This window comes from Cyprinodon variegatus, unplaced genomic scaffold (genome assembly GCF_000732505.1).
Source record: "Cyprinodon variegatus isolate N-32 unplaced genomic scaffold, C_variegatus-1.0 Scaffold71, whole genome shotgun sequence".
Lineage (NCBI taxonomy): Eukaryota > Metazoa > Chordata > Actinopteri > Cyprinodontiformes > Cyprinodontidae > Cyprinodon > Cyprinodon variegatus.
The window spans coordinates 1,552,436-1,572,365 of NW_015150524.1; the positions used below are offsets into that span (position 1 = coordinate 1,552,436).

Here is a 19,930-nt window from a genome sequence, read left to right on the forward strand (position 1 = left end):
CAAGAGTGTTGTGAGCGGCCATCTGCCGAGGCCGACTGGGCTTTAAGGAGACAGAAGATTTTGGCATGAATAAAATAAGATCTTTGGCTCTCGGGCCCTGGCGAAAGACTGATGCTGAGAATTTGCTTGGATTAGTAACATGTAAATGGATTAGAGTACTCTTCTCCTTGATGCCAAGACACTGATGCTTAACCTAAAATTCATCTCAATTTTCTGCAAAAATGCTTTGTTTGTCCACAACTGACTGGCACCATTTCATCCACTCTGATAGTATAGTTCCACCATTTCAAATAATGGTCCATGAAGTCAAGTTTGGTTTTATCAAATATAGAGACATTCCCCCAAAAGATAGTGGTTTATTTTTGGCTTAACTTTGTTTTATGTCGTGAAAATCTATTAATTTGTCAACACTTAATAATAAACGTTTTCACATGTTGTTACATCTTCTTCTATATTTCTGTTTGTCTCCTGAAGCCTACCTGATTGGTTTCAGTCTCATCTTTGCCCTTTTGTTCTCCAGTTATTGGTAACTGCCTTCACCATGCCAGATGTTTATTCTTCATTTCCTGACTTATACATTACCTCTGTTCAAGGAGAACTTTGTGATCCTTTATGACAACTGAAAATTATTTTGATTTATTTTATTTTATTTATTTCATTAATAGAAAACAACATAACAGAGCCTGTGCTGGAGACAATTGAAATAAACAATCATGAATGAAAGAAAGAAAGGGAGCAGAAAGAAGCAAAAACGATTAATATGTATCTATAATATATGTTAATTTTTTATATTAAACTATGGCTTTAGAAATATGGAAATGTTTGGAAAATCTAAATAAAAATGGCTGAAATTTTTAAAATAATTAGATTTACTAAAAATACTACAGGTATGAGCCAACAAGCAATTACTACGCTCTTAAACTGAAACATTCTACTTTTATTCAGGTCTTTGTTTTAAAGGTTGGGATTTATTTAGTTTTTTTTTTTATATCGCTATTTGTATACATTTCTATACATTTCTTTTATTATAAATATACCTGTTGTCTTGTCACATTAGAAAGCTTAGAAAATTCATGTTAGAAAAGTTGTAAAATGCTGGAATGACTCATCAAAGTAGCAACTAGTGATGCTTAAGTAAACTCACCACTCACTTATGACTGTGCAGCTATTTTGGGATTCTTTAGATTTTATTGAATATTCAATCTTTTTTAACTCATCAGCATAGTTTTTTGTGCTAAAACGTAAGAGGTCCACATTTTGTTTTTACTTCTACTAAGAAAAAAAACTCTTAGAAGTCTGACAGCCCCAGTGCTAAGGTTGCTCTACTGGAGCCCTATGAAGTAAAAAATAAATCTGTCAGCTTCTTATTTTTAGAATGCCTCGCAACACTTTTTGAACCAATTTATCTTTAGATACCTGTCAGATCAGATACGGTTGAGCTTTGATTACCCCATCAGGACACGCTGTGACTGTGTGTTGGTGTTCTGACAGGTTCGGACATGGATCCTCATTGTTGGATATACAACTGCTTTTGGCGCTATGTTTGCCAAGACATGGAGGGTACATGCCATCTTCAAAAATGTAAAGATGAAGAAAAAGGTAAGGAAAAACATTAATAATTACATAGATTTGTCCTGGCTTCATAGGGAAATCTACTCAAGTGTACGGTTTTGAATCAAATTGATTTACTGTAACTCCCACTTTCTTACCTTAATAAAAACCAAAATTTTTCTGTCAATCTTGAAGGGAATTTAAATGTTGTAACTTGATTGATCCAAGTGACATAAAACACATTATTTGTACAATCCTACCTCAACAGATTATGACAGAAGAAGTAAAACTCTCCAAAACATACATTCACATGCAAACACTAAAAGACAAGCTTCCTTAAGACGTACCAGCTGCTCAGTCCCTTAATAAACACATTTTCAGTGTTGTTTCACCAATTCAGTCAGATGTTCCGCTTAAAAAGCATATCAATGTTTTTCTACCACCTCAACCTCCACTCGAATGCTGGATATAGAGTTTGGCCTGTTCCTGCTTCTTCTGAAATATTTTGGGCAGTGGCGGCTGGTGGAGTTTCCTCCGGGGGGCTACAAGTTCAAAATACATGTATACTAAGTTATCACACCAGTATATTTATATGAATGCCAACAACAAAAACATTATAAAAACACTTTCTAAAAACAAAAACATAATTTGCATGGCCCAATACTGTGTGATATAAAATAATGTACCAGTTTAATAATGGAGAACCTATAACTCAGCTTTATATATCTTTTTATATATAAACACTATTTATTTTCTTAGAATTTGTTTATTTAAGAAGAACTATAATATAGCGTTTTAAAAGATATATTATATTATTTTCCATGTGAATCCTATATTGTTCATTCGTCTTTGCCTTTTCTAAAAAGTGTCATGATGGGTACTCAAAGAGTGACCCAATTATGCAGAACACCACTAGACGGACACAGGAATAAAAGTTCAACAAGTTTATTTGGTCACAAGCACACTGAATATACTGGTTCTGGTTCGGGCCTGGATACTGGTTCACCGGAGTCTGCGTGAGAGACAGTTCAGTTAGCGTAGCACATTGGAGCTTGCTTCCTTGATTGTTACAGATTGTACCTTGAGGGTTCTTGTGGTTAGCTTTGGGAGAGTCACTGTTGGATCTGGAGAGGAGTTGATCAGCAGAGTCCGTTTGCTGCTTCAGCGTCTCACTTCTAGTTTTGAGCTGACCTTGGCTTTGGGTTCTCCAGCTCTTAGTCCAGAGCTGCATGGAAGTTCACTGAGGTCCTTCAGGTTTGGCTCTGAGGGTCGGCTCGGCAGGTTAGCTCTTCCTGAGCTCCACAGAGGAGAAACTGGTTACCTGGAAGACAGAGACAACGGTTAGAATCCAGGCTGGATTCAAAGTCACAAAGATTCACTGAGAGTCTAGGCTTAGGCGCTGACCAACTGGATCAACACTGCAGCGTTGAGGCAAGGTCTGAAGACAGCTTATATGGTGGATCCTCTGATGATCTGATGGGCTGCAGCTGTGCAGGAGGCTCACTCAGAAGGATCCACGGCAGACTCTGCTGGAGAAAGGTGGAACTTCTCCAGCTCCCAACAAAAAGTGCTTCAAATCAGTCCTACATGTCTTTATCCATGCTGGGTCAGATCCCGACTTTTAAAAGAAGGCAGGAAAGCAGGATAAAGCTTTAGCCTCCCTGCATGCAGTTAGTCAAGCCTTGTAGCTAAACCAGGTCCCAGTTTCTCCATCTGTCTTTGGACTGCTGATTCATTTTTATGTTTGGCTGATCAGGTCCAAATGGTTTCACCTCTACCTTCTCTTGGTAACTTGGCTTTCAGGGTGTTCACTTCTGCAACTCGACCTGTCAATCAGACGCACTACAACTGTGGCGACATCTCGGGGCGCACCCGATGTGCTCTTCTATATCTTTGTATTGTCACCAATCCGACGAAAAACGGAACAGCTTTACTCGTCATTAAAGATTAAATATTCATCTTCCACATCTAAAAAATATATGTCAATATATTTCAAAATATTTCAATTTTATAATTTAATTTTAATTTTTTTTGTTGTCTTAATTAAGGTCATTGGGTGGGTAGGGCGGCACACTAGCGCCCACTATTGGCCAGCTGCAACTGATTTTGGGATTAAGGCAGAAAAGATAAAAAGCACCTATAAAAATCTACATGTAACGTACCCACAAAACACTGAAGAAAATCTGGAGTTTTTGGGGGTCATGAGAGTATTACAAGTTTCTGAGACGTAGATTAGCATTAAACTCTAAATAAACTCAGTGAGGTCAACTTAAAAACAACAGAAAGGAGACAGCTTGTGCTCTATATTTGGACATTGATCTTGAAGTAAAGCTTTTGGATTCTTACCTCCTAACATTGCGGTATTGCTGATGGAGCCTGGACTTGAATGGCATTTTAACAAATCTGAATACTGGTGACTGCAGCACCTACTTTGAGAAATTTCTCTTTGGGAAAAAAGAAGATATAGACATAAAGACAGTCTTTTAAAATAAATGCGCTGACCCGTTTCACTAGCCCAGTTATATAAAGTGCTGCACTCTCTCCGTTGAAAGACTTCATGGTCTTTTGTATTAATAGCTGTTCCCCTCTCCCACTCCATTTCTCTTTCTTTCACATAATTTTTTGTATTATTGTAAGGTTACCTGGCCTCAAACTGAACATAAAAAGACAAAGAATGTGATGGATAGATGGATGGATTGATGACTAAAAGAGTTTAAGAGGTAAGAAGGGTGTAAAAAAAAGTTTGCAGAAGGAATGATGGCGCGACAGAAGGAGGAAAGCAAAGCAGGACAGTGTTAAGATCAGAACACATAATCTGGCCTCGAGTCCAAAGAAGGTAGATTGGGAACTCTGAAGATAAAAAAGAAAGCAGGAGACCGGAACCGATGATGCATCAAAAGAGGTTAAAAGACAAGAACCTCTAACATTCTGTTTAAGGTAGCTTTTCAAAGATATTTCATAACTCTGAATCTGACCTTTAACATTAATCTCATGTGTTGTGTTTTCTAAAAAATTCCAGAAACAGAGCTGTTTTGCGTCTTTGAACTCAGTATTGCTCTGACATTTCATAGCCAATTATTTCAGCTCACTTCTCCTACTCTCACCTCTAACAAAGACAAAACAAATGTTTCCTTTGAGGCAGTGTTCCCCCCTGCTGCATAGTTTAGCTCTTAACACTAGAGATGTACGCTCTGTTGGTTCAAGGTCTGGGTTTGTGTGCAGGACACACACACACGTTCCACTTCATCCACATTGATTGAGTGCAGGTGCTTTGGCTTCAGCAGACTGATAGTTGCTGTCGGTGCCCTGAAATGTCTGCCAACTGCTGTCATGGGAGGGACAGACACAAGTGTTGCCCTTTTTTTCTTTTTTCAAACTGAAACCAAAGCAGTGATTTTCTCCCCTTTCTTAAAAGTTTTCCTTCCTTAAATGTTTTTTTACTGTGAAAAAAATATTGCTATTTAAGAGTCTGATAAAGACTCTTTTGCAGAGAGCAGGTTTTTTCTTTTTAAAGAGCTCAAAGACGGTGAATTGTTGTTCTTCTCTGAATTCTCTCAGATGCACCCTGTCATGGGCCGGTATTAGATTGACAGAGTTTGATAACCTCAAGTAAAAATACCACAGTTTCACACTCAAATTAAAAAATATAAATATCTGGCATTAATACATGGAATTAATAAAAACAAACAAAAAGGAAACAAAATTTAGTTGTTAATTATTAATTTTTCAGAACAATATGATGCTGTGGTGTTCTGCTCTACATACAGCATGCTGCAGTCGACTGCTTAATAGACATACATGTTGTTGGCTCCTTTACCTTCCACATCACAATTGTTGGTGCATGTTGCAACCAAAGCGTTTTTAAATAGCCACATTTGTAGTCTTCCTCTGGCAAGCCTGGTCAGCAGTGTGCAGCAACTAGTCAAGGGAGAAGCAGTGCTGCAGTGATGTTGGGGCACAGTCGATATCACTGCTCTCTCCAGGAACATCTTTTCAAAATTATTTGTAAAATGATGTTATACCTTGATATCTGCAATTGACTTGTTCCTAGATGATAAAAAGTTAACAGTCAGTTCATCCAGCTTGCTAATTTCTTAAATTCCTCAGTGCTGGATAACTGAATGCACAAGCTTTTCAGATTGTCTCTGGCAAAGCAAGCACAGAGGATTTATTAGTCTAGAAAGATATTTGTCATTGTTCATAAAATCACTTGAAATTTTTCTTTTTTGCACGTTTCGAACAATTGGGTATGTAATGTTGTTAAAGTTCTGATATATTTAGATATATCTGACTGAAGCTATTCCCACCGAGCAAAACTTGGTTGAAAAAATGACCTGATTTAAGTCCAAATGACGTCTACATTTGGTTGAAAAGAGAAAGGAAAAAAGCTATCATTTTCAGATTGCTGAAAAGACATTAAAAACTGAGTTTGCAATGTCTTTTAACATCTATTATTGGACTCCATAGGGACAACTGACCAGATTTAGCCTAAAAAAACAACGTCTAGATGACGTCTGGTATTTTGGTGGGTTACATCTAGAGGTGTATAAACATATCCCAAATAATGCAAATGTAGAAATGTACATTCACTTGCTTTTATTTGATCAGCGTAACAATTTTTTTAGAAATTGGCCACAGCATTTAGATTAAGATAGAAACTTCACAGGATGCTGTTTATTTTTTGTAGCTGAAAGTACATATGATAAAAAAAAAAAGACCAAATAAAATTATATCACCACCAGTAAGTTCATTAATTTGTCAGACTAAAGGGTTAGTAGATTATATTTCCTTTCCTAAAATGATTTAGAGAGAACAAAAAACGATGTATCTGACTTTTAATTCCAATAACGCTGTATATTTTTTCTTTGAGTCTGAGGTTTTCTAAAATAAAGTTTGGATACTTGAGAGAAAAATCTATGCAACACTATTAGTATGTCTCAATGCCAATATTGCAGAGGGGAAAAAAAAAACAGGTAACACTTTAGTTATTATAGACTAATTACATATGTAATTTGTCACAAAGAGCCACTTGGCAATATAACACATCAGAGTTTAGTGGATAGCTGTGTAAATTTTTTTTTCTAAATACTTCCCAAATGTTTATTCAAAAGGCGTTTGCCTGTTTGAATCTGAGAGGATTTTGGGAAAGTCCGAGTGAATCCTATATAATAAATGTCATTGCAGCATTTTTTTTACTATTAGGTTAATCAGAGACTTTACAGTATGTCTTGCTTATTTATAAAATTGACGGTCAGAAAGTTAAAAACCAGAACAACCCCCAAATAATGTTTAGCTGCAGCAATGGAATACATCTTGGAAGGTCACTAATTCTCCATAACCCCCTACCACACATTGACCAGTTATTTTACAGGGATGCAAACGGCTGGTTTTCTCTGAGAATTCACTTTTTGGAATCAAGCATTTATTTGATTCAGCTGGAAAACAAAGAAGATGGAAAGGATCACTGTTGAAAGCTTTTTTTATTTTTACACCAGTAGATCCATCTGGTTGAATACACAGTGTTTATTTTAAGAACCCTTCATTAATATTTACATTAAAAAAGAATGTACAACACTGTGCATGTGTGCAGCGGGTATACAATAAATTTATTGAGCTTAGCAAGTTAGCAACTCTCTCAAAACAAAAATTGTAAAGATAATTAGAAAAAAAAAATGGAGGATATAGTGTCAAAGAAAATGCAAAAATAAAACCATTTCCAAGAGGGATAAAACTTAAATAGTACTGGGAATACAGTATGAACATTGGTGTTCAATGAAGAAGGAGTCTAAGTCAGAAGCCTTCAGATGTTGCTGCAAAGTTAAGAAATGCACTACTGATAGCAATGCTACAGTATATAGTCTCTCAAGTTCAAACATTAAAACATTAAATATAGATTGATGATTGGAATTGAAAAGGGGGGCAAGAACTTAAACGGCGCAGCCCCCAAAAATACTCAAGATCCCATTCAATATCCTCTCAAAACCCACCGGTTTAAAGCGTTTACAAATAATAACTCAGAATGCATGAAATTTACACTGGTAAAATGTTTACCAATATAAAGCTTAGATTCCCCACAATTCGACCACCTAGTTAATTTTATGGACATAGTGAGCACCAAAGCACAATTATAGCAGCATGTCAAAATGTAGCATGACAAAGCAGCCCCAACAAGCAAGCATGTCTTTATTACTGCTGTTCAAAAAAGACTTCGAGAATAAAAAAACAACTTTGAGTCATGTTTGAACTGATCCAACTTTGGCTTGATACAGCTTAGGTGTTTTACTCACCCGGTTTTAATGTATATATTGAGAAACTGAAATGAAAAAAATGATCTACAAATAAGTAAAAATTTCTTAAAGCAAGTGTATTTACCCTTAATTTTAGTAGGTAAATGGGATGATTTGCCAATGGAATGAGTATTTTCACTCTTAAAATAAGATAATTAGATAATATGCACTTGTAACAAGACAATGCAGTTGCTTTTTCTTATTGTGAATTCTTGTCTCACTCACCTACTCAATTAAAGAACAAATGTACTTAGTTTAAGAAAAAAATACTTATTTAGATTTCCATTTTTTGCAGTGTGTTAGCTTTCAAATAATGTATCACACATGTAATTTGGGCTTACAGTTCCTTAGTTATTTGCTTTTCCATTTGGGTATGCAAAAAGGGGCAAATGTCCCAGAAATGAGGATATGATAATAATAGTAACTGAACTTTACTGATCTCGAATGGGAGAAATTTACCTCTACATTCAAACCATCCCCTTGGGGAGCAGTGTGGGGTTAAGGGTCCTGCTCAGAGACCCAGAGTGGCAGTCTGTGGGAGTGGGGCTCGAACACAGAACCTCAGGATTCCAAGCTCTATGCCCTGACCACTGCCCGATAAATCCTTAATTTAGGGCTCATCAACAATGCACTTACTGGAAAGGAGAATTTTATTGCATTTAACTTGAATTAATTCAAATTAAAAGGGTCCTAGCCTATGACTTTTTTATTTATTACCTGAAATACTTCTTACCATGATATTGTGTTCCTGTTTGAGTTTGATAGGAATGGGAATTTTCTTTTCACTTTAGCTTCTGATTGTAGTCTCTGAGGAGGATTCTCTGAAACTTAGAGTTGCTGTAGATTGGTTTAATAATTACATTTGCTTGGTATTCAACAACACTGAGCTGTCATTTTTCTGTAAGGCATTACAGGATGGTCGCTCTTGTTAAGCCTCTATTATGTAGCTGCATGATGCCACCATTTGGCTTTCTGGTAGTTCTGCAGTACGACTGACTGATAGGCTTCTTGTCTGATTTTGTCTGCTCATGGCAACCTTTGTTGATATTATATATAGTCTCAAATAAGACTATCCAAACACTGTCAGGATGGGAGCATGGTGTATAAAGCCTTATTTTATTATATAAAATGTAATTGGTCTTTTATGTATATGCATATATCATGACAATGCCTCTTTAAAAATGGTTTAGGATCCACAATGCAGTCTTCTTCCAAACCACTTGCCAAACCATGGTGTGCATGTCAGTATAAAATAACTATTCTTCTAGTAGGTTTTTCAAATACATAAAAGTTCTAACCTTTAATGTATCTTTTTTTGTTCTTTCACTATTCTAATGTATAAATATGTATAAATGTTTTGTACTCTAAGTAGTCCAAACCACGTTTGTGCATTTACATAGTGTATTATTGCATCCACATCTATTTCTGCTGTGGTCTGAGCACTCTCACATTACTGATGGATGTTTGGTATATTCTTCCTGCAGTAACTCTGACATATACTACCTAATGGAGGAGGATCTGTGAATCCCACCAAAAGCTATCAATATTCCTTTCTCTGTGGCCACATTTGCGCAGGCCTTGCATCATCAAAAGGCTGCAGATCAAAAGACACTCCCCTCTTGTCCCTTGTTCTGAGCCCACCGGGAATATGGACACCTGTGCGAGCCACATCTAGACTATATACTACTTTCCAAACAGATCCAAACTGTCTTCTCCTGACCTTTCTTTTGATTCATGGTTTTAGTCTGTCAAGCGCTGTTATAAATGAAGATCACAAATGGGTCATGGCTTTCATCCTTCCAAAGTTCAGAGTACAAAAGAGGAGGTTTAGTTGTGAGCAGCACTGGCTCTGCATTGGTCCCCTTTAACTGAAAGAACTTTTTTTTTTTGCGTATTAACAGAGAGATCAACTGAAGTATCAGATATTCTTTTTGCTTTTTTCTTTACAATAGGACCAGAAAATACTTTCTTAAATACATCAAAAAGAAGGCTGAGAAGGTATTGGTCATAAGATTAGATTGAAGTCAAAGAACATAATATATAAGATGGAGACATGTTTTCATATACCTTTTAGACATGGATGTACCTCCATTAGATGAGCAAACGTTGAGTGATTTCTCTAATATAAACACATCTTCTCTTCTTTTACAGATTATAAAGGACCAGAAACTGTTGATTATTGTCGGTGGGATGCTACTTATCGACTTATGCATCCTGATTTGCTGGCAGATCGTGGACCCTCTCAGGAGGACCGTTGAGGAATACAGCTTGGAGGTCAGAGTGCATTTGATGCTCTTTCTCCTCGTGTCTAAACATGTGCTCAATTTTAACATGGCTTTATTAATCTGACTGGCCTTTTCTGACAATGAGGGCCAGAGTGAATAAAACTGAGTTATACTGAGTAAGGCAAATGCCTTCATTTATATTTTAGCAGAATCCTTGTCACGTCTTGCGTTTGTTGTTATATTTAGGCTAGGATGTGAGCCATGGCTGCCTTCTGTGCTCATTCTATTCCCGGATCTTTGCCAGTTTCAATGGGAGGCATTGGCAGGGGCCAGTGGAAAACACGCACTTAGTATTACATTCATTCTGCCGGAGAGGTTGTTGGGTGTAAGAGAGATATTATCACTGCTGTACCCTGAGAAGTCAGAGATCTTCGACAGGAAAAACATAACAGTATTGATTTTAGAAAGTGATGGTGTGTAATTTTGACTGAGCTATTAACAAATGTCTTTGTGATGATTTAACAGACATCATGGTAATTTATAATAGTGGATTAAACAACATGGGAATAATTCAGCTGAATATTCTAAAAAAAGATTCACTGCAGTGTTATGTTTGAGGTAATTAAAGTTTTACTGCCAGCGACAAAATAGCAGGATTAAGAAATATTTTAGAACCATCAGTTTCTTAGTTGCTAGCCCTTTAAAAAATATTTAGCTTAAGGTAAGTGTTGTGCAGAGTATTGGCAAGGAGTAGATGCCATATGGGATGATCTATTTGAATAAAATGTTTAATCAAGTAAATTAAATCTGGATTGTGCTAAATCTAAGAGGCCTTGGCTCATAGTTGGCTTATCATATGAAAACCATGGTGAATATATGTATATATATAGAGAGAAAAAACCAACTGGGCATTCTGTGTTGGTAGCTATTTAAAAAGGTTTATGGTAAATTGTGCAAAATATTGGGGATGCATTCACTTTCCTCATTTTACCTTGGGTTCAGCTGTGATAAATTTTTGTCAAGCAGTTGGCATAAGGCTATTACATTACTCCTTTCTAGCCGGAAAAGCTCATGCAAATGTTGTCCGGCAAGATGTGGGCAATCAATGAGAATCTGGGAGAAGAATAAATACTTTAGGCTTACAGGTTTAAGCAGTTTTCTGCTACCATGTTTATATAGTGGAGCTTAAGTCATATTAAAAGCTAAACTGATGCCATTTTAAAGAAATATTATTTTAAAAAAAGTTCATTATTCATTTAAATTAATGATTGAAACATATTCAATAGAATATAACATGAGTTTCCATTAACATCCACTAAAAGCAAAGTATTTAAGACTAAAACTTTACATACAGCTATTAAAAAACATTCTCAAGTTAGCTTTCTTCAAAGACTCCCATCCTTCTACTAAGTTGTTTTTTTTCTTTTATGAGTCATTCCTGACATTAGTGTGTAGTTCAGAAGATGTCAGACTGCCTCTCAAGGGGCTGGAAACCTCGAGAATTTATGGCATCAGTTTATTTTAATTGACCTTTGGATAAAGCAGAGGTAATTAAGAGGTCAGAAAGAGATGTAGAATCTTTTGTGGAATTTAATGGAAACTTCTTTTGATAATTTCAGATGGATTTTCTTGGCTTATTTGCTTGTTACCAGGGACCTGAGGGGGGAAAAAGTGTGTTATACTGTAGCGGACAATGTTTGGACTTTTTATCTTCAGATTTGAAATACATTCGGTCTGGAGTCTGGTAAAAATGAAAATACCTCTTCATGGCATCTTTAGAGGAGAGATGTTAATATTATACTTGAGACTTATTTACATTATATGGTCTATTTGAATATATGTCAAGATTAAAATTGTTTAACGATAAAGCCCATATATCATTGTACTGATTCCCCTTTCTATTTTTGAGTCTACCCTGGTGGCAAAGGAAGTCTTGTTTAACATATTCATTGTGAATGTTGTCAGTGTATTAAGGTCCTCATGGAGTATTCTTTGACTAAGCCCTTTGTCAAGGGAGTGTTTTGAATCTATAAACCATGGAGTGGAGGAATCTGCATTTCCCCAGAGGTTGTGGATATGCAAGCCTTTGCTGAGGCACATTCTCCACATGCCTGCCCAGCTTTCCAGACTTCCAGCACCAGCAATGAAAGACCCTTGGGGCTGAGCTGGAGGGAAAGCAGCTCTGAGCTACTCTGCACTGAGGGCCTGAAGGCCTGTAAAGTGGAGCCTCAAAGCAGATGGCAGCCCCAGCACCTGGAGAGGGGTTAATTAAAAAACGGGGACAGGGAAAATTAAAAGGAAGTATATTAATTAATCAACATTTAATAATAAAGTCACCTTCTTAAGGTGTGTAAATAAGTTCAGTAGGTCTATATTACAGTATTTCTGGAAAGAAATGTCAATGCCAAGATTTGCATTATAATGATGATAATTGAATTTTATTTATCTCACAATGGAGAAATTCACCTTTGCATTTGATCCATCCCCTAGGGGAGCAGTGGGCCGCCACTCTGTGGAGCCTGGGGAGCAATAAGGGGTTAAGGGTCTTGCTCAGGGACCCAGATTTAAGGCTGTGGGGATTGAACCAGGTGCTTGCAATGTTCTCAGAGCACAAGCACAGTGCTTACTCATACTTACTAGGCCAAGACTCCCACATAAATCACAACCACATTCAAATCAATCTTTCTGGGGTGGAAAATAATACAGTTAATGTCTTCAAAAGTCCTACTTAAGTTAGTGTAGTGCTAATTCATTATGTTTCTACTCAAGTAAATGCAAAAAATATATAGGTAATAGGTAATAATAATGAAATAAATTAAGCAACAATAAAGTATTTGTGAAAATACTACTTATTATTGGGGCAAAACATGTCTGCTGTTACTCACAGTAGGTAGAGTATCCAGTAATCTTACTCAAGAAATAGTGATACAATAACTTGGGAAAGAGTGAAAAGTACAGGGACGCCACATGGCTCAGTGGTAGAGCAGATGCACCATATGTAGAAGCTGAAGTCCTCAGCACACTTCTTTCATTCCTGGCCCCAAACCATTTGCTGCATTTCTTCCTCTTTTTTCTCTGCCCTACTTTGTGTCCTACTAAGACCACAAAAACGTAAAAGTAGGATGCCCTAAAACTACTCATTAAAAGAGTCATAACCTGGTGTTTTAGTTACACAATTCTTCTGAAATTTTCTTTAATTTAATGTTTAATCAGTTTTAGATTAAGCAAAAAAAAAAAAAAAAATGGTGCTTATACTCGTTTTTTTATGTTTTTAACTTGTGTGTATTGTACTTAAATGTCTACTTAGCTCAGAAAATGATCAGTTTATTGTGGTTAGTTTACCGTAATTTCCTGGTCTCTTATAAAATAGGTAAAAAGCTAAGGAAGCAGTAACACTTAACGACTTCCTGCAGGTGTGACCCTGGTTGTTTGAACAGGCCTTTTTGGTGGAATACAAATGGAAGCGGTGATAGCAAGGCTGGCTAATGTTAGAACACTTCTAATATTAACATCAGTAAAGCAAGAGGAACACAATCACACTTTCTAGTGAGGAAGATCTTGTGGGCTTTTCTTATTTAAAAAAGAAAAACCAAGCCATTCTCACACTGCAAATTTTCAGGCAGTTTCAATTAAAGCTCAACACTTTATACACATTTATACACATGTTATAACATGAAGTCAGATTTCCAGGTCCTTTAATAACAAAATCTATATCATAAAATCGACTGTATGAAATACAGCTGTAATTGTGGGTTGTATTTAATTTAGAAAGTGCACACACAATACATTTGGTTCTAAAAAATTTAAGGAAGGAGCTCTCCCTGGCTCAGGGACATGTGACGTTCCCTTTTACTAACTGGAATTACAGCACCAGTATTTTCCTGATTTGTTGCTGGTCATCACATCATAATAAAAGTACATTCTCCTGTGACTTTCCTCTTGTTTCAAACTTGCAAACCTTTTTTTTTCCTCTGCAAGCTCTCTACCTCTCTTTTTGTCAGTATCAGCACTGCTCCTCACTCGAATTTTCCCACGGTAGTGAATTGGGAGTTAACCATAAGTTCACAAGGCTGCACTTCCTTGCTTCACACAAGGGTCTGCTGTATCCTTGCATACTTTTGAAGCACCACAGTGGGATAGCCCTGCACCTTTCTTGCCTGAGTCATTCCAGAAAAGAAAAATCTTTACTGACTCAGAACCAACTAGCATTGCTTACAGAACGGCGTGTTGAATGTTTAAGGGATTTTTTAATTTTAAACACAGGTACACAGACAATATAATCCACAAAACAGTATTTCTCAAATCTCTTTTTCAAAAACCCTCATCTAAGTTCTAACTAAATGCAAAGTTCTTGTACAATAATTGATAGCTAAGGCCTGTTTTCCCTATTGGTTTAATTTTCTTTCTTTTTTTTTTTTTTTTGTTAAGCAGCAAAAAAAAACAAAAAAACCATCTCTTTATGCTACCCTGATTTGTAGGAGAAATTAGGGTGTTCTCTTAATTAAAAAAAAAAAAGCTGACTAAGTATCTGATTAAAAAAAACAAAAACAAAAAAACATTTTAAATATTCTGGTAGACCACAGAATTAAAAATGACAATGCTTACAAATAACAACAAACAAGTTTGTTAAAATGCTAAAGAGGTCATTATAAGTCCCAGCAACCGGGTCTAAGCAATTAGACCAGGGCCTTACCTGAAGTTTTATTATTTTTTTTCTGTCAGAATTAATGCAGATGTCAGTATTTCCATTAGTTTCCAGATTACAGTATGTCTCACACTATAAACACATTCTTTAACATATAAATATTATCTAAGTATACGGTGAATGTATGAAACTTTATATATTAACTATAAAACAACTCAAATTAATGATAATTTTGTTGTTTTTTATCAAAATATTATTTTTGGGTTTTCTGTTTAGTGAATTGTTTGCCTCAGTGTTAACTGCATTGTTATTTTGGATTTAAAACCTCTGCAAAAAATGAAGATTTAATATTAACACTGCATTGCATCAGCATGATCAATTCAATTCAGTTTATTGAAATAAATGTAATAGTAAATAACTTTGCAAAAAGCTATTTTGTAAAATATATCAATTGTTCAGTAGTAGATCATTTACTCAGTACTTGAGTTGCCTTTAGACCAAATACTTTTTTTTACTGTTACTTGAGTATTTTATTTAAAGGATATTTTTTTATTCTTACTTGAGTAAAATTATGATTAAGTAGTGCTACTCTTACTTACGTATGTGCAATTTGTGGATAATCTACCCACCCCTGATCAGAAACAAACAGACTTGAGAAAAGTTTATCTCACAAAGCTGCAATCATCTCCCTTCTAGCAGTAACTAAACATCCCTCCTAAAAACCCACTTCACCTGTAGCCCATTTTAGCACAAGCTGCATTATGTAAATACTACATGCTTCGATCCAGTGTTAGTAACTTATGTCTACAGTATGTATTACAGTATACGTGTGTCTCTCAGAAAACGGATTGTGGTGGCATATAAAAACTCTAGATTCAGTTTTGGGAAATAAGGATCAGATTAGGGTGTTAACCTTCTCCTGGCAACTAACCCAGAGTGCGGGAGTTCATGAATTTCTTCCATCCAGCTGAGTTACACTATTAGTTTCTTGTTAAAGCAAGTAACTCTCCAACCATGAATGTTTACTCCAATGTTGACTTCAGATCTGAGCTTCCAACAGAAATGTAATCACACTGCTTCCTGCTCACTCTTGTTTGCTCCATCGGCACTTTTGACAACTGTCTGCATATTCATGTCTCACCAGCTACGGGGACCACAGAAGCCTGAGCAACCCACCCCTTCTATCAGTAGTTGGCTAGCGTGTTGCCTTTGCTTTTTGTTTGGATTTGTTGAATTGTGTGGTTGACAGATCAAAGATAGGAATGATAAAAAGTTGATCACTGCAGAGCAAAAAAAAAAAAAAAAACACACTTTCCAGTCCAGGGCAGGCACAATGTCTCTCTGGGGGGTACGGCATGCCTTTGCCCACACTTGCTGCTTAGACTTGATTGGCCAGTGGGTGACTTTCATTTGCATACAGTTAAATACATTATTAGTGAGAGCAGAAATGGAGCAATGTGAGTGTAGCAAGCAGGGATCTAACTACAGGTGTGCAGAGATGGACTCGAATGTGCACAGCGTACACACTACATTTGTCAACAAGCAAAAAAAAAAAAGGACTGAGGCAGGAGTAAAGGTAGCAGAGCAGAGTTTGTCAGAGTTGAGCATGTGGCGACAGGTTTTGAGCAAGGGTGTTGAATTTAAAAGCTGCAAATCTGTCTAACTGCGTGCTCAGGTCAGTGGCACAAGCATTACACCACAAGTGTACAAGAAACATTCAAGTACAAAGGTTCCCACTTGCGACGCTATTATGTATATAAGAAAACGCTGTTAATTGCATTAATTGTTTTTATCCATTAAAATGTTTCTAATGAATTAAACAGAATGAACTCCCTGCCCTAATTGTAATCAGTTATTTACACTATTGCTGGCCTTGTACTTTGGTTTGGAAGTTACAGTGGAAATGTAAACAAAGGTCCTGCAAAACTAACCTCTTTGCTCCAAACCAAGCAAGTTATTAACAAGCATTATTAACAAGAAGCTGAAACAATAGATCAACCAGAAACAATTTTAAAAACAATGACTGTTATAGCACTCTTACAAATAAAAGTAAAGACAGGGCAGAAAGTGTGGATAGTGCAGTGTTAAAGAGGACAGTAACCTCTGAGTCTCATTGTATAGCAGCTATTGAAGGCTGCAGCTTTGATTACAGTTTCAGATCGTATGGCCTCTCCAGACATGACTTGTGACCTTGACATTGTCTTCAACAAGTCTCTCTCATAGGTGTTTTCCACTGCACAACTCCCTTATAGTGAACTGAGGAAAATATTGAATTGATCCTTAATAGAATAAAGAAGCTGGCACTCCATCTGACTCACCTCTACATTAATGGTACATGCATGATGAATGTTCTCCATGTATGGCTCCTTCTTTTCTAAATGGCTTTGTTATTCTTGGAAAATCCCAAGTATGATAATGGAATAGTTGGTCTCTGTGTGCTTGTAGATCAAGTGTTGTGGCTCTTTAATAATTAAGCATTTGTTAATGAGAATGCTGCCTGCCACCAGATTAAACCTTCGGGTACGGACAAATGTTTCATGGCCATTATATACACATGCTTTAATCATGTGCGCTGATGTTTATTTTAATCTCTGTGAATTTTCTTGATATAAAATGTGAATATAGTGAGCAAACTTACACACCGGTATGTTCTCTACACATGTCAATGCTTACAGTTCTGTGACTTGTCTTCTATTGGGCTTCTGGACACTGCCTCTGGCATAATGAAGGACAAACTGTCAAGAAAGCATGATTAGCATTCCAGTGTATTCTGCTGCAGCCCCCCCTCACATTAGCCTCTGCTTGTGTCTCCTTTCCCCCTCCCTCCTTTTTTTTTTCCACAAGCCTGGGTGCTGCAGCAAGCATCAGCATCCATTGAGCTGCAATAGAATATTGCAGTGTGGCATCACCATGGCAACGGGCATGGTTCTTGACACCTATAATGCATAGCGCAGAGATGTTGATTCATGACACAAAAATAACAAGTCAGGGGACCTACTTGATTATGTTGATATAGTCAGAGGATGTTTTAAGCATTCATGTAGAATTAGGTGCAATACGATGAAGAAAAATCTGTGGTGAATGTGCACATAGAAGGTTATGCTGCTCATTTTCAAATAAAATCACATATTTTGCCTCAGCTGCACCACCTCTGCTGCCCCCACCTGTACACACTTGGTTTGAGAGGAGGAAAGCGAGGGAGGGGAAGGTCGAGTTCTCACAAAAACACACTCACCTGTTGCTGATTTCATATCACTGTAGCTGCAAGTTTGAATAACTATTCCTATTTCCTGTCGCAATTTTGTCTTTTTTGTAATCAGGAAATGATAGGGCTGTCTCTTGTTTGTAGCACCCAAGATTAATGTGTTTTAGAGTGTTTGGTTTGAACAGTTAAGCCCCAAATTATTCAAACCTCCTGTGGATATAGATTTAAAGTAATCTTTTAATTTACCAACATGATTCTTTCAACTGATTTTTTTTATATAAGAGCTGCAAGTGAGAGAATTATAAAATTAAAAAGGGGGAGATGACAAAATTGCAAACATTTTAATTTCTTCTTTTTGCAAAGAGTACATTCAAGCTTGCAATTATGATTGTGCTTGTTTGTTATTGCACATAAGTATAGAAGGGGTATAAATACTTTTGTCCAAATGTGTGCATGTTAAAACACACACACACACCCATGCACATTGACACACAATAAAGATAACAGTGATGGGGGATTTTAAGTGAAAGGACCAAATGTTATCCTAATGGTACTTTCTGCTGCTGATTGCAAATAGCTTCACAGCCTGCACCTGTGTTAAGCTCAGCTTCAACTTTAAGTTGTGCATGTCAAAATTAGTATCTGTTTTGGTGCCTTCCTTTAAACCCCGCAACTGCTTTCAACTGGTCTTATTAGATCCTTCTAGAATCAGAATCAGATGTGCTTTATTAACAAGTACAGCATTTATGCATAAATCTGATTTGTTTTGATGATGAGGGGTTACACATAGACAAGAGAACTTGAAGTTAACATAAATAAATATGATGATATGAAAATTTAGAATGAAACAATGTAAATTGTTTAGACTTTAAGACTCTAAGAATGAGACAATAAAAATTAAAGCAAAAACAAACCAAATCACAGTTTTTCAACAAAAAAAAAATACAGGAAGATTTTTTTTCTTCCAGTGTTAACTCTCTGCATTTAACTCATCCCCCTGGGGAGCAGTGAGCTGCCATTGTGTGGAGCCCGGGGAGGAGTGTGGGGATGGGGCTTGAACTCAGAACCTCAGGATTCCAAGCGCAATGCTCCAACCACTAGGCCGCCACTCCCTTGATTCAAGACACAATTTAAAACAGCAAAAGGCATTGCTAATACATCATAGTAACTTCTTCCATATTTTTTGAGCCAAGACTGAAAAAGTCTGATCCTCTCTAAGCTCAGCCTAGTTTTTGGTAGAACCACCAAAGGCTGCTCAGCTTATCTAAGGGCCCGACCTAAAGCAAAAGGCCCAAAGTTAAAGAGGTGTAGAGGAGAACAACCATTAATGTATTTAAAAGCAAAGAGAAGGGTTTGCGTTTCAGTGTAAAAAATGAGTAGCAGAATTCTGAAAGTATGAAAGAGAGGCATGACTGACCCCAGAATAAAATGAGTTGCAGTTACCTAGTAGAGATATGATATGAAGTTTTTAGAGTTTTTACATTGCTGACCTGTTTATTGAACCTAAATCCAGGGTTGCAATATGATTTGTAAGCTGTTGTGTAGCACATGGTTTCAAATCACAGAGGTTTTGAAGGGAAGTGTTTAAATTGCTGTTAGATCTTAGTAAAATCATATTTTCTTCTTTTGTTAACCAGGATAGAATAGAAAATCAGAGGTTAATGGCTGTATAGTTAAGCATGAGGCAAAAGGAGCCTGTGAGATTTTACTGGACAGAGGGGTTTTATACATGACCTTACAATGTTTTAATCATTTATTTTGGGGCTCCTGCTATGAATGCCCCCCCCCCCCCTTTTTTTTTTTGGTTACCTTTGTTTTATTAAAAAATTAGCTATCCCAATTATATTTAAAAAAAAATGTAGAAAAAAAAACAAAAAAAAGACAATTCTGAAATAATTGCCCCCAGTTTGCTGTAGGGCCCCATGTGCATCTCCACTTTGCCCCTGCATTAATCCCTCAATGGTTTAAACCCTTTGGACTTTTTCATCATTACTCTTGCCTTTTCACATTGTGCATC

The 19,930-nt window shown here is 36.6% G+C and overlaps 1 protein-coding gene across 1 annotated transcript in view; it reads left to right on the plus strand.

Annotated features, from left to right (window-relative positions):
* gabbr2 (gamma-aminobutyric acid (GABA) B receptor, 2) overlaps nucleotides 1-19,930 on the plus strand; it is a 253,592-nt gene that overhangs the window by 166,685 nt on the left and 66,977 nt on the right. Inside the window, exons 12-13 of the mRNA XM_015372408.1 lie at nucleotides 1,492-1,599; nucleotides 9,990-10,112. Of these exons, the coding sequence (XP_015227894.1) occupies nucleotides 1,492-1,599; nucleotides 9,990-10,112 (231 nt within the window). The remainder of the gene's footprint in view (nucleotides 1-1,491; nucleotides 1,600-9,989; nucleotides 10,113-19,930) is intronic.